This window comes from Eptesicus fuscus, chromosome 6 (genome assembly GCF_027574615.1).
Source record: "Eptesicus fuscus isolate TK198812 chromosome 6, DD_ASM_mEF_20220401, whole genome shotgun sequence".
Lineage (NCBI taxonomy): Eukaryota > Metazoa > Chordata > Mammalia > Chiroptera > Vespertilionidae > Eptesicus > Eptesicus fuscus.
Genome location: NC_072478.1, coordinates 58,509,935 through 58,534,734, shown reverse-complemented (window position 1 = coordinate 58,534,734; position 24,800 = coordinate 58,509,935). Strand labels below are relative to the sequence as shown.

At 44.6% G+C, this 24,800-nt stretch overlaps 1 protein-coding gene across 1 annotated transcript in view; it reads right to left on the bottom strand.

Annotated features, from left to right (window-relative positions):
- The window catches only part of TBC1D9 (TBC1 domain family member 9), an 81,908-nt gene extending 68,849 nt beyond the window's left edge, over positions 1-13,059 (bottom strand). The window contains exon 1 of the mRNA XM_008143713.3: positions 12,101-13,059. Coding sequence (XP_008141935.2) covers positions 12,101-12,230 — 130 coding nt within the window. The 5' untranslated portion in view covers positions 12,231-13,059. The remainder of the gene's footprint in view (positions 1-12,100) is intronic.
- Between the last annotated feature and the right edge of the window lie 11,741 nt (positions 13,060-24,800).

Genomic DNA, 24,800 nt, shown 5'->3' with positions numbered 1-24,800 from the left:
CTGTCACTTGCATAGGGAACACTGCACAGGTTCCTGGGATTCAGCTTATGCATTGCCTTTCGCTATGCAATGCAGTGACTCTCCTTTTCCTCTATTCAAATTCAGAAAACCTTGTGTACAGTGTTGTGCAATTAACGGACCTTCCTTTGGCCAAATGCATCTTTTTGTTATTCAAGCTGCTCTCAGCCGTAAATGCAAGTGCTAACCGGAGCACTAGCACCAGGTGTTAGCCCTACAGTAGTCATTCCAATAACCCAAAATAACTTGTATTAAGATTACTTTATGTCCGGCCGTTGTGGCTCAGTGGTTGAGTGTCGACCTATGAGCCAGGAGGTCATGGTTCAATTCCCAGTCAGGTCACATGCCCGGGTTTCAGGCTCAATCCCCAGTAGGGGGTGTGTAGGAGGGCAGCTGATCAATGATTCTCTCTCATCATGGATGTTTCTATCTTCTCACTCTCTCTCCCTCTCTGAAATCAATAAAAAACATATTTTTAAAAGAGTATTTTATTTTCATATTATTATTACCATAAAAATGAAATATCAAGTTTAAAAATTATGGAGAACTCAGCCTGAGGATGTACACAGACCCCCAGCAGGTAGACACTGAACACAGAACACAGTACACAGAACGCAGCTGGAACTAGTTACTCTCTTTGAGAGGAGCTGCCTCTATTCACTGCCCCCGATGACGACTGCCTTGACCCTGATTTTCCAGTCTCTGAGGGGGTCAGACTCTTCCACCCCTGAGTCTTGCTTCACCTTGGTCTCCCCCTTTGTGTCACTGCCCACAGCTGGGGAGCAGCCTGGCCCATTCCCGTGCTCACTGCCAGGCTCTCTGACCCCAGCCTGGGGCAGAGTCTCAAACCACCTATGACCTAGGATGAGAGGGTGGACGATCCACGATGACATATCCCCATCCCGCACAAGTCACAATTCTCCATAGAGGGCACACACAATCCAATCTGCATTTCACAGCCTCTCTCATTAAGTCCCAACAAAACCCAAGAAACTCATTTCAGTCTTAAACATCTGTGCAGATTCTTGCTGAATCCAGTTTCTCAACCATAGGGATGATGTCATATATTTCTGCATTTTTGGTTTTAAAAAAAGAAATGTAGCAAACACCTAATATCTGTTTCATGGGTGAATGAGTGAACGGACGAATAAATAAATGAACTAGTGAGTGATGAATTAGCCAGCGAGTAAAAATAGAGATAAGGCAAAATAAAAAAGAGCTCATCCAACCACTGCATGCTGTAGACTGCACCTGAGACATCAGCTGGCCTCTCTTTACACCTCCAGCACCTCTCTTCCATTACCCAATGGCCCTGCAGAAGCAATATTACCTTTTCTAATGAAACTCTTTCTCCACAGATAATGTTCTCTAAAAAACCAGAGTCTACCAAATCCTATATAATAAAAGGGTAATATGCAAATCGATTGAACGGAGGAACGACCGGTTGCTATGACGCACACTGACCACCAGGGGGCAGACGCTCAACGCAGGAGCTGCCCCCTGGTGGTCAGTGCGCTCCCACAGGGGGAGCGGGGCTCAAGGCTGGCAAGTGCTGCGGCGGTGGTGGGAGCCTCTCCTGCCTCCATAGCAGCGCTAAGGATGTCCGACTGCCACTTAGGCCCTCTCCCCGTGGGCTCCCCCGCCATCCCTCAGTGCACAAATTTCATGCATCGGGCCTCTAGTGTGTATGTATATATATAAACACACACACACACACACACACACACACACACACACACACGAGGATTCTCATGTGTATTTATTTTTAAAATATTTGTAGGGGCAGTACAGGACATCATTGTGCTATTTGGCCTGTCGCCAAGGCTAAAGCTAAAAACAAGTAGATTCTACTGCACTTAAGTTAAAGAAAGTATTGTGGTAAATACTTCCCCATCAAAAGTGTACAGTGATTATAAAGGTCACTGGCTACAGACTTCAGGCACATTCTTTTGATACCATGTTCAATAACAGTCAGGAATGTTGGCCTCTCTCCAATATAAGGGGAAAGGAAACAATTTTCTCAAGTTCAAGCAGCTTCTGAGTTACATGAGGGTGTATATATACGTAAACTTTAAATGGTAGGAAAGTCACAGTTCTGTCAGAGCTTTCAATTTGTTAGCCATTTTAGAGAAGGTGAAAATCTATTTCTTTGATGAAATGAAGGCATATGCAATGCAAATAAATGGAAGCATTTAGTGCCATTCTGAGGTCCATGCCAGATCCTGCTGGTATTGTTTGTACCTTTTAGTACCCTTAATTCTTACTTTTTCTCCTTTTTGGATTTTTCCTATATCACACAGTCCTCATATAGAATTGCCATTAACTGGTTTCTGGTTTCTCTCTCTCCCGCCTCCCCCTTTCCCCATTTCAGGTATCACAGGCCAACACACTGAAAACACCTCATCAGGTTTGAGAATGTGAAGCTCTCATAAAAGTCATGAAGTCCAGGTGTACATCAGTTATTTTGTTTCTTTTAAGATGTTCGAGATATGCGTAATTTGAACACGTTCCCATAGTTTTAATGAACCCTACTAATGCTAGGAGATTCTGTGGTGTGAAAATGGAATTGCATTCAACCACATTCCCTAAGTTCAACTTGTCCATCCTAACAGCACAGAACCCAATGGAGGCCCATAGGGAGGTGAAGACTCCACTTTCATAGAACAGGCAGAAAAATGAACCACCAATCAGAAAGAATGTATGCACTCCTATGTTCACAGAAGCATAATTTACAATAGCAAAGATATGGAAACAGCCCAAGTGCCCATCAGTAGATGAGTGGGTAAAAAAGCTGTGGTACATTTACACCATGGAATATTATGCAGCAGTAAAAAAGAAGGATCTCTTACCCTTTGACACAACATGGAGGGATTTGGAGAGTATTATGCTAAGCGAAATAAGCCAGTCAGAGAAAGACAAGTATCACATGAACTCACTCATATGTGTAATCTAACGAACAAAATAAACTCATGAACAAAAGAGACCCAACCTGACCAGTGTAGCTCAGTGGTTGAGCATAGACCTATGAACCAGGAGGTCACAGTTCAATTCCCACTCAGGGCACAAGCCGGGGTTGTGGGCTCAATACCCAGTAGGGGGCATGCAGGAGGTTGGCTTATCAATGATTTTCTCTCATCATTGATGTTTCTATCTCTCCCTCCCTCTCTCTTTCTCTCTGAAATCAATTAAAAATATATTTTTAAAAAAAATAGATCATGAGACCTAGAAGCGGAACAGACTGATAAATCTGAGGTAAGGTGGGGCGGGGGGGAGGTTTGTGGGGGAGAGATTAGCCAAAGAACTTTATGCATATATGCATAACCCATGGACACAGACAATGGTGTGGTGAAGGCCTGGGGGGTGAGGGGAGAACAGGTCCATGGTGAAGGGGGTTTATGGGGGGAAAGGGGGACATCTGTAATACTTTCCACAATAAAGGTAAATTTTAAAAATAATTATTTGGGTTTAAAATGCCAGGAGTTATTAAATATCCAAGTACTAATCCCTCCTTTATTTAGTTGGTATCAGGACCAGACTTGCCCAAGAACACAAGATCCTTCCAGAGAAACTTCTCTTTCTGAGAGATGTTTTTCTAGATCCTTTAGGGTTTTGGGGGGACTAAATTTGATACTTCTTAGTGCCTGGATCTTCATTCTCCCTGTTAATTCCAGCAAACCATCCTGCACCTTTACACTAAACAACGTTTAAATGCTTATTACATGCATTTACACACTCAGTTCTATAAACCCAGATTCTTCCGGATTATACCTAGGCAACCTGGACAAAAGCTGCCGCCCTGCCCTCCCATTCCATAACAGTTAAGCAGGCTTTCTCTCTGCTTCCTACTTTGTGCCAGAAGCAAAGTACACAGAATCTAAAGGTGCATAAATTCTCACGGTATATGAGACTGTTTAACTGTGTGTGTGATATTAAAATAATGCATTATTCCACTTATAAAGAAATAAGCAATAATTTCACCTGGATTTCAGAAACAAGTAGCCTGAGAATTTACCATCCCAGTTACTATATCAAACATCTTTCCTTTCTTTTCCTTTCTCTTCTCTTCTTTTCCCTTTTCTTCCTTCTTCCTTCCCCCACCCTTCTGTCCTTCCTTCTTTTTAATGATTCTCAGCTCCTTGTGGGCGAGGCTGTTTTATGTACACACTAGAGGCCCGATGCATGAACGTGCAAGGGGCTCAGCCCCCATGGACCCCACAGCCGCCGTTTCGTCAGGAAGGTCATTTGGAAGGACATCCGGAAGGACGTCCGGTCTGATGAGCATATTACGCTTTTATTATTATAGATTATTTTGACTTAGTCCTCGCAGATCACCGGACTGAGGGCTGCTCAGTAGATTCCTGATACTGCCGCTGCGGTCAACCAGATTTTGCTGAGTAGATGGATGAAACTTTGTTAAGAGAGGACTTCATTTGGAAACACGGCATCCTCATACTGTAATATACCTGACATGCTTTTGGCTGTCAAAGGACTTTCAGTATCTCATTTCACCCCCAGAGAAAACATGTGAGCTGGGGAGGGAGCACCATCCCCATTTTCAGATGGAAAACACTCTCAGAGAAGTTAAGCACCACGGTCACACATTTAGGAGAGAATATTGCTACGTCTCCTTCCATTCCAGAAAGTCCCTTAGCTTAGCAACCGCCAAAGAGGTTTAAACTCCTTCACAGCAAATACAATTTACAATGAAAGGTAAATATCCTTGCCATAAACAACCTTAAAACACACAGATATTCTCTTTGACATTTACATTTTATTGGAAGGACATTTCCAAGGCCCTTTCAAAAAGGATTATCCCCATTTACTAAGCTTTTCAAAAATGCTCTCTCCTATTCTGTGTACTGTGGTAAGCATTATCGATCCTTTAAGACAAAGATCTAGCTGATGAGTTACAACAAGGGAGGAAAAGGTATTTAGGGCTTTATAAAATCTTTGTGCTCATCTAAACCTTAAAAAAGTGGGTGACAGGCACAGCAAAAATCTGTTAAGTGGCCTTTAAAAGTACACATGCTAGAGTTTAGTACAACTATACCATCCCATTATAGGCAGTCCCTGAGACAAACTGAAATGGCCACACACACACACACACACACACACACACACACACGAAAAAAGAGGAAGATGTGTCCTCTGCTAGCTGAAGTTATTATATCCTCATAGATATTTCTACCAAGGGTACAGCTTAAGTTATTTAAGTTGTGAAAAAGTCATGGAGAGCTTGCTTGGTCAAACACACCCTCATTACTAGTATATAGCCATGGTGAACAGAGCCCTGGAAAAAAGCCCATAAATTTATGAATCTTTTAAAAAAAACAAAACTACATGATGCCTTTATGAAGATTCCATGGGATTTGCCATGAGGATTGGGGTTTTCAGAAGAGGGGAAAACGAATTTTTATGAGGAAAGACGGGGGTGCGGGTGGGGGTGAGGAGTGGGGTGGAGGGGGCAGGGACAGTGTGCTCAGGTAAACAGGTGACAGCAGATAAATGGTTAGTCAGAGGGCATATGGCATGCTCTTCCTAAAGATCACAGGTTACACTCAGGCAGGGGCATATTTGAGAGATTAGAAGTGATCCAATTGTGAAACAGAGGACAGGAAGAAAGGGGGGGTTGCGGTTCTTATCCTCGGATTAGCATCCTAGGATAAGGTGACCAGACGTCCCGCTTTTGGCGGGACAGTCCCGATTTTTAACAATTTGTCCCGCGTCCCGCGGCGTTTTAAAAAAGTACCGATTTTTGGAAAGAATGCACGACAAGCTAGGGAACGGTGGGAGAACGGGAAGGGAATATACGGTTTTCAGCAGCCACGTGGCTATTTAGCCAGGATATGAGTTTTATATCATTTTTGTTAATTTTATAATGTTAAACTTTAATAATAACAAATAATTGTTGAGAACTGATTATTGAGAACTGCTTATCAAAGTTCGCATTGTTGATCAGTTGTTAGAATTCGACCACCATTGTTTGGACTTAATGAACAATGGCATTTTTTGGGATTGGCAACGATGAAAACATTTTGTAACTGTCTCTCAGACGATACACATCGTACTGCGTGCTAGTAAGCTAGTTAAACAAGTGATGTCATTACAAATCAGCTATTCAGGTAATTTGGGTAATTTATTTATTTATTTCATAAATACATAAATTTGGGTAATTTATTTATTTATTTCATAAATACATAAATTTTCTTGAATTTAGCAGACAGTACTCGTATTATTCATATTTTATAGTGGCGGCAAAAAGTCTAGCACCGGCCTTGAAAGTGACACTTACGACTTACGTTACGGCAAATTCATGACCTTTTAAACAACGACAGCAATCTACTAAAAAAAATTCACTCAAATGAGAAATATGCCAAAGAATAAAATAATACTATACATAATTTTTTATTTATTATATTTGTAAATTGTACTTATGTTGAAATTTAAAAAAAATATTACAATACTATTTTTGTGAGTTCTATGAAAATTTTTGTTGCTCCATATAGACCAAATTTTTAATCAAGAACCCCCCCCCCCCGCCGTCAATGGTGTCCCGCTTTACCAATGTTAAAATCTGGTCACCTTAGTTTAGAGTGTAAACAGAGCTCAAGTTCCCAATGTTCTACTTGACCTTCCCTCCAGCAAATACTTGCCCAGCAAGTCTTAGAATACCTGAGCTGAAAGGTTAGGGGTGCATATCACAGACCTCATCTCATGAACTGGATAGTTATTCACCAAGCTTTGTACAACTTGGACCAAACACAAGGTAGAAGAGTTGATTCATCCCAATGAAAATTTCTAATCCAAATCTCCCATGGAGAGTTAGAACCTTAATGGATCCCACCGATAGGAAACCAGCTCCTAGGGATGTGGAAATCAAAACTGTGAGATGCCCTTTGAAGCAAACCAGAAGCCATCTGACAATTTCAGAACACCTTAAAAAATAACTGGCCTATCCTTTGAGCTTTCTAGAACACACATCTAATAGGAAAGCAACAACAACATCACACAAAGAAATGGGGGAAATGGGTTAATGACTTCTTCATGGCTCTCTGGCTTAACTACAGCGGTCCCCCCTTATCCATGGGGAATAGTTCAAGACACCCCCGCACAGAGAATAACTAAAATTATGGGTAGTACCAAACCCTATATCTGCTTTTTCCTATACATACATACCTCTGATAAAGTTACGGTAAATTTATATATTAGGCATGGTAGATTAACAACCATAGCTAACAATAAAAAATAGAACAATTTAAAAAAATAGAACAATTACAATAATATACTGTGATAAAAGTTACATGAATGTCTTTAGGGTCATTAAGTAAAATAAGGGCTACTTGAACACAAACACTGTGATATCAGACAGACGGCGTGGATTTGCTGGACAAAGGGATGATTCACCTCCCAAGCAGGAGATAACTCAAGATTTCATCACTCTACTCAGAATGGTGCACAATTTAAAACGTATGAACTGTTTATTTCTGGAATTGTCCATTTAATACTTTTTACTGTGATCGACAAGGGGTAACTAAAACCGTGGAAAGCAAAACTGCAAATAAGGGGTGACTACTGTACTAGAACCAATATTTCTAAGTTACAAATTCCCAATTAACTAATTAACCATCTATCTATAGCTGCCTATCTTTATCAAAATCTACATCTGTATCTATATATACAGAGAGGTGGCCCCTCCCTGTCTTCTACCCCAGTCCTCTCTCTGATAGTCCCATCTGCCACTGTCAGAGAGTCATCTGTGCAAGGAGAGAGTGGGAGAAGAGAGAGGAGAAAGAATAGAGGAAGGGAGGGAAGGAGAGAGAATACAGAGGATCCCTGACTTATGATGGTTCAACTTATGATTTTTTGACTATACAATGCTGAGAACGTGATATGCATAAGATATTACCTGAGATATTCAACACTTCAATGAAAAAGGCTTTGTGTTAGATGATTTTACTCAACTGCAGGTTAATGGTAAGTGCTTGTGCACATTTAATGTTGGCTACACTACAATGTTCAGTAGGTTAAGTGTATTAAATGCATTTTCAAGGTAGGATATTTTCAACTAGGATGGTTTTATCAGGGTGCAACCCACGGTAAGTCAAGGAGCATCTGTACTGTGTTTACCGGCCGAGCTTTCAAAATGCGCATGTCCAGGTAGGGAAGGAGGGGGGCAGGGAGGAAAGGTATGCAGACACAATTTAAAGTTGCTGATCAAAAATTACCCTTTACAAAAAGCCTGATTATTTGACTTAACTTTTTAAGTTACCTAAATATCAGATAGATACTATTTGTTTTAACAGCACCCTTTTAAAAATGCCGTGTCTCTGTAAACTGCAGAACCCCTGAATGGCTCACACTTGGGTGTGAATTGCTTAGAGCAGTTGCCTCCTAACACCTACATGAGATCATCAGCAAGGGGAGGAAAATGATGGGATGTCAACTATGAATGGCTCTTTACAGTTCCTGTATTTGACATCACGTATCTCCCATAATCCTCACATCGATTGCTGAGAGGTTATTAAACCATCTTATACATATATAAAAAAATCAAGCTCAGAAAGGAAGAAACTTCCCAAATCACATCTCTTGGTAACAGGCGGGCCGGGGCTTGACTCCAGCTGTCTGCTTGCGAAGGGAAGGACTGGAAAAGACCAGAGCCCTTGAGGAGCAGGGAACACAGAGCTGTGTGAAGAGCAGCCCTGGTGGCTTTCTAATTCCCCTGTGGCACTGCCTGTATCCACTGGCCATGAAGTACACATGGGGGCCCCAGACCTCAAGGTGGTATCTGCCACAGCTGTTAGTATTACAAACTGCCTAGTCACAATGACAAATTCCTGATTTGTACACAACGACACAACAGGCTTTGTGTGCAGGCCTGGGAACCACCCCTCCATTCAAACCTCTTCATAAAGTGGGTCCTCTCTGTGCACGAGGACAGCAAAGCAGAAAGTATATGCAGTGTCCCTAGAACAGCAAACTACGAAACATCACTGAGAGAAAATTTAAAATATCTATCTATATAAATCGAGGAACATACCATGTTCATGGACCATTAGTCTCAATATTATAAAGGTATCAATTTTGCCCAAATTTATTTATACTAGAGTTTACGCTCAATCAAAATCCCAACAGTTCAAAGGTCTTTATTGCTGCTGTTGTTTTGTTTTGGTGGAATTTAATAAATGGACTTGAAAATGTTGTGTAAATGTAAAAGACAAAGAATGCCAGGAAACTCTTAAAGGCCCTAGCTGTTTTGGCTCAGTGCAGGCCTGCTGGTCAAGATGAGCAGAGGTATTTTTGTTGTTGTTGTTTTTTTAAACACATCCTTGTGTCAATACCTACATATATTCATATATTGCCTGGAATTAGGAAGAGAATAACTGAATTAAAACTGTGGCCCACTATTTTTTACACCTTTTGCACTCACATGTTACCAAGTATCATGGACCATTGACCACTCCTGGCCAATTCACCCCGAGCAGGTTTCCTACCCATCTGTCATTCATTTGATGAGCAGACCATGTGTACTGGTCCCGATGCATGCACATTATAGAAAGCCCCTGAGCGCTTCCAGAAAATCTCCAACAACTGATACCCAAAACTTGCTCTTCCCTTTACTCCTCACAGGTTAATGAAGCTCTTCTTTCTTCAACTGTCAACTCAAGTGTCACTTCTTCAGGGAATCTTTCCTTGCCCCCACTCCTACCCCGACTCCTGACTGGGGTGAGCAACGTCATGTTCTTCTCCTGATTTAGTGCTGGTCATTCTCAATTAGGCCCCACCCCCCCCATCTCTCCTTGGAGGCTGATCCCTAGGGGCTAGATCGCCAGGACACCCTGCCCAGCTGGCCTGTTGGGTTCCACTGATGAGAGGCAGTGGCATGCTTTCCCCATTCCCTTTTTGCAGTGGTCTGAGTTTCTAGGGGTGGCTGCTTTTCAGAGGTCCAAGCCCCTCCTGCTTGGCTCCAGCTCACACTCTCCAGCATCATCATTCCTGCCACCTAGGGAGGTGACCGTGCCCCACTGGCTCTGGTAACCCTATCTGAGCTGTCCTTCCACAGAAATCCCTTCACTTCAATTAGGCTGGATTCTGGTTTCTGAACAAGGCTGTGACCCTGTGCAGTGGCAAGTTCATATCAATTTATCTGCATGACTATTTTATCAACATTTCTTTACTGCTACTAGGCTGTGAGCTTCGTGACACCGGCCCTTCAGAAGCTGCCAACAAATATTTGTTAAGTGATTTAGTGAGTTAATGAATGCATGAATGAATTCACATTGGAATCAGAATATACTGTACATAATGAGGACTTTTGAAATGCTCCTGCCATGCTTGATGTGGCGCCAACCCAGCAGAGCAAACAGTTTTTCCTGTGGGCTGAAAATAGTCTTCGTTGGCAGGAATGACAATAATTTCAATTATTCCAGCAATATGTGTAAGAGCTATGATTTCTCAATTAAAAAGATTCAACTTTATCTGAAATGCCATCAATGATGAGATTCCAAGTGGGCTGCAGTCGGTTATAGCTCTAAGAGTCAGTAGGCACACAATAAAAATGTTACCTAGAAAAAGAAGGCTCTGCATCTCTGAAGATTTCACAACCTATTGCAAATGACTCTGGAAAATAAATACTCAGTAGTTTACATGGTGTAGGAGGGTTAACCGCAGGCAGGAAATGTTCTTTGTTAACACAATACACTACCAACTCCGCATTGCTGTCTTAGACTTCAAGGACAGTCTGGGATGATCCCAATATTAGACACGCAAGTTACATATTCATGTATGTAGTTAAACAACTTCTACAAAATGAACTGGGAAATTCTGATGCTAGTACCCTGGTCAGAGTTTACAGAGCGGGGTCTGCAGTTCTGCAGGTTCCCTTCTCTTCTGTGGTAGAAAAGTGCAGAAAAATCAGATTACTTAGGGGCAATCTGATGCACTAGCCAAGATCTTTCAAACCAGTAAATGCCATACAACAGGACGCTAGAATTTTAATCTTGAGAAAACTAGTTTATAAGTTACCATCACAACTGAATACATATTATATCGAGAGTGTTTTCTTCTAAGGGCTTTTGAAAAGCAAAAATCTACCTAGCACACAAGCTCCTGCAGGGTAACATTCTCAAGTGGTTGGTCAAGGGTCCTCTCTTTGCTGCAGTCTCTCTCCTGCTTGAACCTCGCCTGTTTCTTCTGGTGACGTTTTCATTGAAAAAAAAGTATCCAATTCTGTTCATTCTGACCAACATGGAGAGCAAAGGTCCACTTTCTCTAGGATGCACTTGAAGATTACTTAAAACCTGTCACCAAGCAAGCTTGTTAGCTGATAAAGGAAGACCTTTCTGATATGGCACGACTTGGGATATGGGCCTGGTTTTATAATCCTGAGTGATATGGCAGGGTTTTTGTAATCGTTATAACATTAATAATACCTTGCGAGAGGGTGCGGGGAGAAGTGATGGAGTTAAAATAGTTACAATGCAGTTAAGACTGCTAATTCCTTTTACTACCACCTAACTTGTTTTGCTGTGTCTAATTCGGCGCAACAACAAAAAATTCCTTTTTCCTTATTCATTCCCTGCGGTCGTAACTACTATAGGAAATGACCGCACCAGCTCCTTACTGATTGCTTCCCTGCAAACAAAAGAGCATTTTATACCTGATCCTGCCATGACCACGAAAGGGAATGAAGTAGGGATGAATCGTCCTCCACCTCTCGTGCCCCCACGTAAAGCTTTTTTAAAGGGTGGGGGGAGGAAAGCAGTGCCGCATTCAGTTCCTAAAAGCTGATGCTACCCCCACTCCAGACTAGCTCGTCTCCATTCCCATCCCCATCACCCACTTATGGGGCGCCCAGTACACGAAGCGCCCATAGGCTGGCAGGGTCAGAGAAGAAGCATCTCTTTTCAACAGTTTGAAAATCACGACTCCCGAGGCGTTCCCAGCATCCGAGTGGGACGGGTGGCTCAGCCCCAGGGCACCGGGCGGTGTTTCGGGGGCCCGCAGCCCAGGGCCGCGGCCCGCGCCGCAGCGCTCGGGGGAGGCCCCCACCCTCCCGCAGGGACCGGCCGCGGATTCTTACCAGCCAGCCCGCCGCCGCCGCCTCCATCCCCCGCGTGCCCCTTCCTCCGCTGCAGGATGAAGTAGGGGTTGGCCCTCTCGGTGATCCACAGCGCGTTGGCCAGCAGCACCTCCTCTGGGTTCACCCACATATTCCCGGGCGCCGCGGGCGCACGCACAATGGGGCGGCGGGGCGGCTGCTGCACACACCGGCGCGCACGGGCGCGCACTCCCGGACACGCTCGCCCGCCCGCCCGCCCGCGCCCAGGCGGGAAGCGACTTCAGCAGCGGGCGGCCCGCGGCGCCCCGGCCACAACAAAGCCCCCGCGGGCGGCCGGGGAGGACGGCGAGGACGCGGGCACCGTGAGCAGCATCCTCCCCGCGCGCCGCCGCCGCCGCCTCCCGCGAGCCCGCGGCCGCAGACGCCCGGGCCTGCCGCCCGCAGCTCGGCCGCGGCCCAGGGCGGCGGGAGGAGCGGGAGGAGGAGGAAGTGGTGTCGCTAAGTCTCGGGATCCGGCTCGGCGGTGGGCGAGGCTGCGGGCTACACGAGCTGCTTCGGCCCCGCGGCGTGGGCCGAGCTGGACTGGGGTGCGGCTGCTCCCGCGGCGCCGACCAAAACTCCGGGCCGCCTCGGTCTCGAGCCGCTCAGAGCCCTGGAGGCCCCCCGCGCGCTAGCTCTCCGCGTCGGCACCACTCGCACCCGCGGCGAAGCCCAGCGCCCCGCGGGCGGGACGCTCCGGACGCCGCGAATGAATGACGGCAGCGCGGTTCACTCGGAGCGAGCCCAGGTGGCCCCAGTTTCCTCGCGCGCGGGTCCTCCGTGGGCTCTGGGCGCCGCGACTTGCCTCTGCGGCTGGCTTTGGAGGAACCTTCTGGGGACCGTGTGGCAAACCCTCGGCCCCACGCCCATCCCAGCGGAGAGGACGCTGCCAGTCTCCGTAGGGTGGTGTGTGTTTACGGCTGACGCTCCGTGTGCTAGCGCCACCCCTCTTCCCAGGAAATAAGTGTTTCAAGGTTCCAGACTGGGAGCTGGATACCCGGTCGGAAGGGGACGCAGCCAATGGCTGTCGATGTTTTTGTTTCCTGCATCCCTGGGGCAAGTCATGCGCCAAACTTGTCACCGCCTGTGAGCCCTCCTCCTCTCCGTTCCATTGTAAAGTGGCCCAGCTAAGTGCATTACATCACTTCTTTCCTTGACCTGTAGGGCACGAGCATTAGCGAAGTTGGAAGCAGCCCAAAAGCTTAGACCAACTAACTCACACCACAGCTTCCTATCTCCGGCATTTGGAGCTTTGGGGGCTAGGCAGGGCAGAATTCTGGGATTTATCCACATTTAATAAGTGAATTAGATTTTTTTTTAAAAAAATAATTGAAATCAGAGACACACAAACCAGGCCAGCTTGATCCCTAGACGGTTTTGCTTTCTCCCCTATACTTCCATTCTCTTGTGATCACAGCTCATCTGCCTGGGTATCTGATGACCCTTTCAGCTCTTTTTACACCCAGGAGAGCCGCAGATAGCTCCGCACAAAGGGACGCCTCTTCCCAGGTGATGAGAATTCACCAAGCTCTGCTTTGGCATGGAAGCTGGACAATCCTAGGGGCTTCTCCCTTCCCCAGTGAGCAGAGCATTCAATGACACTTTCTTGGGTGGACTTACATTTTTTATTTAGGCAGCTCTCACAGCTGGATTGCTGAACTCCTTCAAATGGCCCAGTGAACGCACCCAGCCATTTCCATGAGGCTGCCTCTGCATCTGTGGGGGTCCTACCCAGTGGGCTCTCAAGGAATGAAAGTTTCCCTTTCAATTACTGCATGGACAGCTCTTCTGCCTCTTTACAAAACATTTCAGACCTCCAGACATTTATGGGAATTTCACATACATAACACAGACTCAAAAATGCCATTCGGCACCTTCATTCACAGTACAGGGCTTCAGTCACATAAAAAACAATACACAATACAATTGCAAAATACACATATGTAAAAACTATATTGTGGGAAACCGCCCATTGTCTTCACTAGCAGAGAGGTGTGGACAAGGAACCCAGAATGCTGGAGACCTTGAACTCTGGCAAAAGTCAGAGCTATGCACCCACTGTTTAGTCGAGACAATGGTAGCTGAAGCAACTTCCCTACCAGACAGTCATGTAAATCCTTACTGATGAGATAGTCTGCCTGTTACTGAAATTGCCTGCCTAAGGGCTATGGGTGTATCCCAAACCTGAATAAAAAGGGTGGCAAGGCCAGAGCAAAGCGGAGTCCTTCCTTGGGCTTCCGCCTGGCCCCCAATTTCCAAATTATTATTTCTTGTCTTGTCTCTTTCATTTGTGTGCGGCCTCCTCCAGAGCTGGAACCTGAACCCTGAACCACATGGGACATGGGACACTTGCACTCTATTAACCTTTTGCACTCGGATGTCGAGTGTGACTCGATACGGTTAGCATTAGAATAAAGGAATCTAGAAAAAAGCAAGCGAGTGCAAAGGGTTAATAATATACTAGAGGCCCGGTGCACGAAATCTGTGCATGGGGGCGGGGGGTTGTCCCTCAGCCCAGCCTGCACCCTCTCCAATCTGGGACCCCTTGAGGGATGTCTGACTGCTGGTCCCCCCTAACTGCCCTCCCCTGCAGGCCTGGTCACCCCCAATTGCCCTCCCCTGCTGGCCTGGTCCCCCCCAACTGCCCTCCAATGCAGGCCTGGTCCCCCCAACTGCCCTCCCCTGCTGGCCTGGTCACCCCCAACTGCCCTCCCCTAATGGCCTGGTCTCCCCTAACTGCCCTCCTCTGCTGGCCCCGTCACCCCTAACTGCCCTCCCTGCTGGCCTGATTGCCCACAAGTGCCCTCCCCTGCAGGCCTGGTCCCCCCCAACTGCCCTCCCTTGCTGGCCTGGTCTGCCCCAACTGCCCTCCTCTGCCAGCCTGGTCACCCCAACTGCCCTCCTCTGCTGGCCTGGTCACCCCTAACTGCCCACAACTGCCTTCTCCTGCAGGCCATCTTGTGGCGGCCATCTTGTGTCCACCTGTGGGCAGCCATCTTTGACCACATGGGGGCAGCCATCTTGTGACTTGGATTGATGGTCAATTTGCATATTACTCTTTTATTAGATAGGATTTATAACTTTTAATATTTTTGAAGTGCTTCCGTAGATGTTCTTTCATTTTATGTAACTAATGTTTTTAGCTTTTTTAAAAATATATATTTTATTGATTTTTTTACAGAGAGGAAGGGAGAGGGATAGAGAGTTAGAAACATCGATGAGAGAGAAACATCAATCAGCTGCCTCCTGCACACCCCCTACTGGGGATATGCCCGCAACCAAGGTACATGCCCTTGACCAGAATCAAACCTGGGACCCTTCAGTCCGCAGGCCGATGGCTCTATCCACTGAGCCAAACTGGTTAGGGCGTAACTAATGTTTTTATAACCTCTACTGAGTGCCTCCCTACTATCTTTTGGAGTGTCCTTATTATTCTGCTCAATGTTGTGACTTGACATTTCTACTCTAGCCCTAAAGTGTGAAATTAGATTAACATTTTAAAAAATATATATTTTATTGATTTTTTATAGAGAGGAAGGGAGAGGGATAGAGAGGTAGAAACATCGATGAGAGAGAAACATTGATCAGCCGCCTCCTGCACACCTCCTACTGGGTATGTGCCCGCAACCAAGGTACATGCCCTTGACCAGAATTGAACCTGGGACCCTTGAGTCCGTAGGCTGACGCTCTATCCACTGAGTCAAACCGGTCAGGGCTAGATTAACATTTTTATCTATTGGTGCCAAAATGCTGCTTACTTACATAATTCTTTCATGCATTCATTCAACATGTAATTGTTGAATGTCTGCTATACACTAGACCCTGGGAATAACAAGTGAACAAAACCTACAAAATCTCTGCCTTCATGAAGATTTATATGTAAAATTAATAATCAAATCCAAATCAATTTTACAAAGACCTGCTTTGAAAACAAGATTGGACACCAAGAGGAAAGAGAAAAAAAATTTTTTTAATTGTTAGTTGCTTTCTACTTTCTTGAAAGAATTAGAGAGCATTTTCTCCAGAAAATCAAGGCTTCCATTATAATAATGAATTGTGATAACCTGTAGTAGAAGAATGTTGCAAAGAATCACAGAAATTACAAGGAGGTTCCCAGATGGCATGGCTCAGTGGTTGAGCGTCAACCTATAAATCTGGAGGTCACGGTTCGATTCTCAGTCAGGACACATGCCCGGGTTTCGGGCTCGATCTCCAATATGGGTCATGCAGGAGGCAACTGGTCAATGATTCTCATCATTGATGTTTCTATCTCTCTCTCCCTCTTCCTTCCTCTCTGAAATCAATTAAAAAAAAAAATAAAAAAAAAAAAGAAATTACAAAGGTTATGGCAGCTTGCTGGTCCATACTGCTAACTGCTCCTTTATTAAAATGTGGCTTTGTGTTTTTTTGTTTAGTTTTGTTTGATCAAATATACCTGAACTAGAAATAATGCAAAGAGAACTTAACTAATCCAACCAGTTTCTTAGTGAAATGAGTATTTTTAGCTTTCAATTTATTCTTATTGTTATTAAGTCCAAGGATTATCTCAAACCATTAAAGAGGAAAAGCACTGAGCAGATGCCTAGATAAGATAGGGGTGAGTGATATAGTCTTTGTGTCTTGCTGAGATTTTTTTTTTAGATCTTGCTTAAGATCTCTTCCTCTCCCCTACCCCAAAGGGAAAGTATCAACACTGATAGAGGTCTGATGGCCACACCCTGGAGCAATCAATAGGTTTTCTACCTAATAGGCAGGTCTACCTAAAGCAATACTATGTCGGTAGTAAATTTTCCTTTGGCACTTTTCACCCGCATGTGTATCATTTTTCCACCTTTTCTGCTTTTTCACCTTCACAGTGATGTACTTTCCTCTCTATCTTCACCCTTCTCCCAGTGAGTCCTCTACTTTGCCCCCTAGGGACTTGCCCACCCCTGGAAATACCATGGAGTTCAGCGTACTTGATTTCTGCCCACACCCTTACCTCCCACTGCTGTGCCCTCCTTCATGGCCCAGAAATAGGGCTAAAAGCTGCAAAATTTTAGTCGTACCAAGCATTCCATTGCCCAGTACTCCCAGGTGTGGTCAGGCCAGTAGAAAATTCAGTTCGAGTTCCCACAGTGAGAATTCACCCAGCAGAATAGTAAAACGCTTAATGCTTCCCTGGGAGAAGGCAACACCTCCCCTTGCCTTCTAGCTAAAGGTAACATGTTAACATGGACCATTAAAAAAAGAAAAAAAGAAAAAGATCTTCCCTGACTAGCCTGGAAGGGCAGTAGCTCCAGTAGGGTATTTGGAATGTCTCGTGTCCAGTGAGGTAGAAGGAGAAGAGTGGCCTGTCCAGGCAGGCGAGAGTAATATTGTTTCCAAGATCCAAGACTTTGCAGTAGCTTTGATATCTGATATAGTGACCTATACCGTGCACCTGAGTTGCTTGCTAATCCAGCAGGAAAAACTAGATCAACCAGTCATTAAAATGTCTGCTCTGCAAGTAATAGAGCTAATTGATGATACAGAAGCCATAGTTTGGTTCTTTCCATTTTAAGTGGCTGCACGGGTCTGCCGGCAGGACCATCCTTACATACAGTGTGATTGGAGGGAAAGGATCCTTCGACATAGCGGTGATCGGTGATAGTATGACCTTGCCTTCATTCAGTGGATCGCTCCACCTTTTGAATCCTGAGATGCTCTGGAAACTGAAAAGAAATAAAACTTTATTTCTATCCATGTTGGAGAATGTTAGAGATACTATGGCCAGGTGACCTGTGTCAAATGCATCTGAGTTCCTAGAATGAAGGAAGGAAAGAAGACAGCAACCTCTTCAGAAGGAAAAAAAATGAAGCAAGGTATTAGCAGATATTTGTTTGCTGCTTAACTCTTTGTCATGGCAAGTATTAACGGGTAGGAAAGAGTGATAAGGTAAAGAGCTTAGACCACAAGAGAAGGTTGGGAGACACTTGCCTATTTCAAAGTTCTCTACTGTGAGTTCCCAGAAGGCAAGACTGTGAGAAGATGGTGTTAAATCCCCAGGCTTAGCACAGGGCCTCTGAGCATGCCCAACAAGGAGGTCCTTCCGTGACTCTTTAGAAATTCTTCCAGTCCTTTCCAGGAGCTGCATGGAGCAATGCCTATTTCTCCACAACCTCATCTAACACGTTTGTAGGAAAGTGTCTTGCACTGGTTTTTATTTGGGGTAGAACATAGTTATGTGACTGCATTTTACTGCAATTTCCATGACATTTTAGGGCTTTCAACCGACACAATAATGCTTTTCTTTCCAATATGAAAATAGTTCCCTTTTTCAGGTTATAAAAAGAATAGATGTTTATTATAAAAGTGATCTTGATAGAAAAGCATAAGAGAGAAAGTAAAATTTCCCCAAAATGCCATTTAGAGGTAACCATTAGAGATTGGTGTGTTTTTTTTTTAAATATTTTTAAAATATCTTTTTATTGATTTCAGAGAGGAAGGAAGAGGGAGAGAGAAATTAAAACATCAATGATGAGAATCACTGATCAGCTGCCTCCTGCATGCCCCCCACTGGGGATCAAGCCCACAATCCAAGCATGTGCCCTTGATTGGAATTGAACCCAGAACCTTTCAGTCCCCAGGCCAACACTCTATCCACTGAGCCAAACCGGCTAGGGCCCATTAGAGATTGCTAGCAAGATTATTAGAGATCTCACCATTTACAGATAACAACTGGCTTTTTGGTGAACATCTTTGCAAATATCGGCCTGTGCATATAAACATATGTGGACAAAGACCCCTCCTTTATTCCCGTGGCTAAGTGCTATTTTGAGATAATGTGACACTGCCTCTGGATCAAAGATTTCTTTGATGCTTCCTCCCCACATGGAGAGCAGGCTGTACCTCTCACCGGGTACAAGGGCGGGTCCGGGTGCAGGGAGATCTGATTATGTTCCCCTTTCTTCCAGATGTGTAGACTAGGCACTGAAAAGAATCGCCACTGTGTTTAAACAGGTCAGTGGTTCCCCAGCATCTTGCTCACAGGTGAAAGGGAAACAAATGGGGCAATGCCAAGGACTCTAATTTCCCCTTTAAGAGACAGGCAGGGTTCCTATGTAAAGCTCGTGGTAAACTTCCCTGGACTCCTGCCAAGGCCGAGGCAATGTTTCCAATCAGGGCAGGCCCAGGTTCACGAAGCAGAGGGTCCCCTACAGGCACAGCTGCTTCAGAGTTTGCATGAATCTAACATGTTTTGAAAACTGATGTCTCATGGAACTTTTTTTTAGTTCATGAGATAGATATTTAATTTTTAAAACCACATGTTAACAGTTTTTCCCCTCAACTATGGTACTTTTATGGGGATGGCTGTACATGATAGTTAAGTTTTGAATGAACATCTTATCCACCTTGGGTCTTAGTGGGATTAAATCCATTGTTAAGCACAAAGTTTGGATGTGCATCTTCCATGTGATTGTCCTTGGTTTCATCAGAGCATTCTAGCCTGTGAACCATAATGCACCAGAAGTAATCTTGTCCCATGTGCTAATTTACAAAGTGTCTGGGGGAGAAGGCTTGATTGTCTAAGCTGTGAAACAGAAGACACAATTTTTAAAAACATATCGTGGATTTGGCACCCTCTTCCTTCCCCATTATCATCTGGCCCCACTGTATGAAGACCAGCAGGATGGGATGCATCCCCTCTTAGTCACGCTATGTCATGCGCCCATGCCAAAGAGGATGCCTGGGTTACTCACACACTCACAGGAAGTGTGCTGGGCACTTCCCTCATTGAATTGTGCAAGGACAGCGTCTGCCTTAAGCATGAGCATTCAAGTTTCAGTTCTGAAGGAAGTTGGCAGTCACCTGATCTGCCTTTAATAATTTAATGGTGCACTTCTGGGTTTTTTCTCCTTAAGCAATCTCATAGTCTACACATTATGGGAGACAATCACCTGACTTTGTCCTCGGATTTTCTCACGAGGAGATCCCTCTGGCTATTTTGACTGCAAATCAAACCTTAGATACATTCACAGAAGAAACTTACTGGTAGCAGCTGCGTCCTCCCAGGAGGAAATTAGCTCCTCTCTAGGAGCCAATATTTGCATGACTGGGTCTTGTTCAGAGTCTGGGCTTTGGGAGAAATCAAAGGATATGCTTTTCATGCTGCAAATGGGATCTTTGCTTTATTTTCCTCACAAAAACCTCTACTATTCGTCTACCCCTTCCCTAGGGAAACAGCCATAAGATACTAAACATGTACTTTTCACAGTGCATAGTAATGACAGGAGATGTTCCAAATTTGCTCTGCATGCCCAAATGCTCAAAAAGTGTGATGGAACTTATTTTCCTTTAAAATGCAGCATAGTGACCATTTTAATTTACCCCCCTCAGGAACATATCAACCTACAGCAATCTCAATTTTGAGGAGAGAATGATAAGAGTACAGCCAATTTAGACTTAGGTGTTGGGTTGTTGTTTCTGCTCGCTCACTAGCTAAGAGTTTTCTCTGACACTGTGATCTCAGCAGAAAGACAAATCACCACTTATTATGTGCCTTCAGGTCAAAACAGTACATTTAAAAATTTTTTTAAATATATTTTATTGATTTTTTACAGAGAGGAAGGGAGAGGGATAGAGAGCTAGAAACATCAATGAGAGAGAAACATCGATCAGCTGCCTCCTGCACACCCCCCACTGGGGATGTGCCCGCAACCAAGGTACGTGCCCTTGACCAGAATCGAACCTGGGACCTTTCAGTCCGCAGGCCGACGCTCTATCCACTGAGCCAAACCGGTTTCGGCAAAATAGTACATTTTAAATGCTTGAGGAGAAGGATCAGTTTGGTCTGTTTACACATCTGTTATCCAAACAAGATTGTGAATTCCAGGAGAGCAGAGGGAGGCTGTAGTACTGGGCCTGCCTTGAAAGAAGGCTGCAATGAATGAATGAATGTGCCAGTGTTTACCCATCTTCCAGGGTAAAGAGCACTTGGCTTTGCAACTGCTCTCTTACTTCTCACATTGTGAAGAAGCGTTTCCCTAGTTTGACTTCCAGAAAGCAAGCAACCAGATAGGTAAGCCGGCAGGCACCTCTGTGCACTGAACTCCTTGTGAGTAATAATATCGTATGTAGGAATTCCACCTCTAGTCCCAAGTCTAGTCTTCCCCAAGCTCCAATTTAACTAGGAGAAATTCTCATCGCTCTGAACTTACTAAATTTGAACTGTTCGATTAAAGAATCAGGAGGTCAGGTTTCGATTCCCTGTCAGGGCACATGCCTGGAAAGCACACCCAGAGGTGAAGGATGAGGAAAAATGAGAGGTCAACGGGGGAGTTAGAGGTCATGTGGCAACTCAGAGGGGTGCCACGCACTCTACTTGAAATCCTGTACTGGTACCCCACGGCTTTACAAATCAAGTCTCAGCTTGGTCTGCAAGGACCTCACCCTGAGGACTCCCTCATCCTACTCTGTGCTCTGGCAACACAGCTGCTCTGGATGCTGACGTCCACCCCCTTCACACTGACTTTAGATGCTTTGTCTCCACTCTACTGTATCCCGAGCCTGAAATTTCCTTTCTCCTTGTATTTGCTTTGATAACTCCATCAGCATCCGGTGTAAGAGCCATCACCTCTGGGAACCTCTATTCGGACTAGAGGCTACATACTCTTCTGTGTCTCCTCACTTCTGGCCTCTCTCTCTCTCTCACTTACTTTTGTATCCTAAACAGCTACATAGCGTCTGATACACAGTAGGTATTTGAAAAAACAACTCATCTTTATTTTCTTTTCTTAAAATATATTTTTATTGATTTCAGAGAGGAAGGGAGCAGGAGAGATAGAAACATCAATGATGAGAGAACCGTTGATCAGCTGCCTCCTGCACCCTCCCCCGCCCCCCCCCCCCCGACCCGGCACTGGGGATGAAGCCCACAACCCAGGCAGCATATCCTCTGTTTTCTCCCAAAGCCCAGACTCTGAACAAGACCCAGTCATGCAAATATTGGCTCCTAGAGAGGAGCTAGTTTCCTCCTGGAAGGACGCAGCTGCTGCCAGTAAGTTTCTTCTGTGAATATATCTAAGGTTTGATTTGCAATCTAGATAAGCCAAGATGGCCAGAGGGATCTCCTCGTGAGAAAATCCGAGGACAAAGTCAGGTGATTGTCTCCCATAATGTGTAGACTATGAGATTTCTTAAGGAGAAAAAACCCAGAAGTGCACCATTAAATTATTAAAGGCAGATCAGGTGACTGGCAACTTCCTTCAAAACTGAAACTTGAATGCACATGCCTAACGCAGATGCTGTCCTATGAGCAAAGTGCCCAGCACAGAACTGGAGTGTGTGAGTAATCCAGGCATCCTCTTTGGCATGACATAGCATGACTAAGAGGGGATGCATTCCATCCTGCTGGTCTTCATACAGTGGGGCCAGATGATAATGGGGAAGGAAGAGGGTGCCAACTTCACGGCATGTTTTTAAAAATTGTGTCTTCTGTTTCACATACTTGACTTTCTGTCTCGTGTGTAAGCATGAGAAAGGAAGTATGACGTGGAATTTGGCTCAGACTTTTCAAAGTTGCTCGCTATCTTATTAAATCAGTGTTTCTGTGATTTGGTTCATCTCGGCGAAGAGGAGGAGGGAGACGTGGGAATAGGACACCACTGACATTTCCTGAGTGCTGGTTTTGTTCCCGGGAGGGCGCAGGGCACCTCACCTGACGTCAGCGACTCAGCAGCAGGACTGGCGGGGTTAGGAATGGCCTCCAGGAGCAGGCTCTCGGGTTGCTGTCCTGGTTCAGCCACTTATCCCTGTGACTTTGGGCAGGTTATCTGGCAACAAACACTCACTGAGCTTTGACTCTGTACTGGGCAGCATGCTAAGGGTTTTCATTTTTTTCTCATCCTATAACATCCTAGACGAAGGTACTACTGTTATTACTGGAAGACACTGAGGAAGAGAGAAGGGAGGGAGAATGATGTAAAGATGAAAAGCATCTGGTTCTGGAGTAATAATACTGCTGGTGTTCAAGTCCCAGCTAGACTACCTTTACCTGTGTCCGTTTAGCAAATTATTCATCCTCTTTTGAGACACGTATAGCATACGTAGAACAGTGCTTGGCACATAGGAAAAGCTTAGTAAATGCCAGCTGTTATTGTGAGTCAGTGAAATGGCAGGTGTCCCTTTTGTGTAGTACATTTGCTTGGTCTTGAGTAACCTAGAGAGGGAACAGGTATCTTGTATTTAGGACATCTTGTGATGAGGCCAGTCACTGTAGGGCACACTCAGGCATGTGTATGTGGGGATTTAGAACTGTGCATATGCTCTCCGGTCTGTCTTCAGCCCATTGGGTCTGTGCTTCTCTCTCAGTTCCCCTCAGTTGAGGTGAGGTGAGGATGAGTGGGAAGGGGGTTGCCATGCTCCTGTGATGTCTGTGAAGAGCACATCGGGGCTGCAGTAATGGGTGCTATGGAGTGCTGTGGCTTGCCCAAGTCAAAGGCCTTCAGCATCCTGCAAGGGTTGTGTCTGTGATGTGTAGCACACCCAACAGGAAAAAACCTCATTAAATCAGAACTCTGTTGGGGGGACGTTTTTTTGTGCTTCAGAACTTTATTTTACGATACTTAGAAACTTCTTTGACTCAAGATTTGTGAACGTAGCAAAGAGACTAGTCTAAAAAGATTAAACTCTCTTGCAATAAAAAATTCATGAATTATTTATTGATCTCAATAGAGTAATGAATTGGATTTGTACTTAGCTTATTTTCAAAACTAGTACTTCGATGTTAAAAAAATTACCTTTAATTATCAAACCACTGAAGACTCATAAGAGAAGACAGCCAGTATAAGGGCAGTTATCTATTTTTTAAAAATAGAACATACAGAAATTCACTAATGCTCCTCCTTTATGAATTGCTACTCTAACACTCTTTAATTTTTGAAGGTGCTGTCAGCTATGATGGCTGAGGATGCCATAGACCTCCTCCAGGACCAGCCACCTTGTCTGCGCTCTGACAATCTGAAGAGAGAGGTCCGGGCCTCAGCAACCCCAGACGCAAATAAGCCATTCAAAATAAGCCATCATCAGGCGCGCACTTCCTGTTTCTGCTTTGGTGTTGCCACTTCCCTTTTCCTTGGCCCACCTCCTTCTCCAGGTCTGACCTCCAGCCTATTATGATAGAGATTTGGCCTGACGTACTTAGAACAATCTCCAGACGGAGATGGAATGTTCCTGGGAATAAAATGACCCCATCATTTGAATAGTTTCCACGAATTTCCTTTGGCGATGTTGGAGTGTCTCCCAAGCAACCTGATGGTTCAAAATGCAGCATTTAGCGTTTCCTATCTGACTATAGTTAGGTCTTTTTTGAGATCACCTTGGGAATCTGCTCAGGAGTATGAAAGTGCCTGTTTAAATCCCTAGTATAGAGAAGACATCTCTATCCCCAGGTTTGGAGTGTTGACCGGTATCTGTTCCTTTCTAAAGACATTTTCCAAGGTGAACACAGATAAAGACTTAAAATGAGCTGGCGAAGAAAATCAAATAATATATGCAAAAGCTAAAGAATGACAATTACCCAATAAGTTAAACCATAAATAATTCTTAAGATTACCTTAATAATGTTTACTGACATTAAAAAATTAGCTTAAAAAATCTTATAAGTATCTATATATATAAAAGTCTAAGTGACCATCCAACTGTTTGACCATTCGCTTGGTAG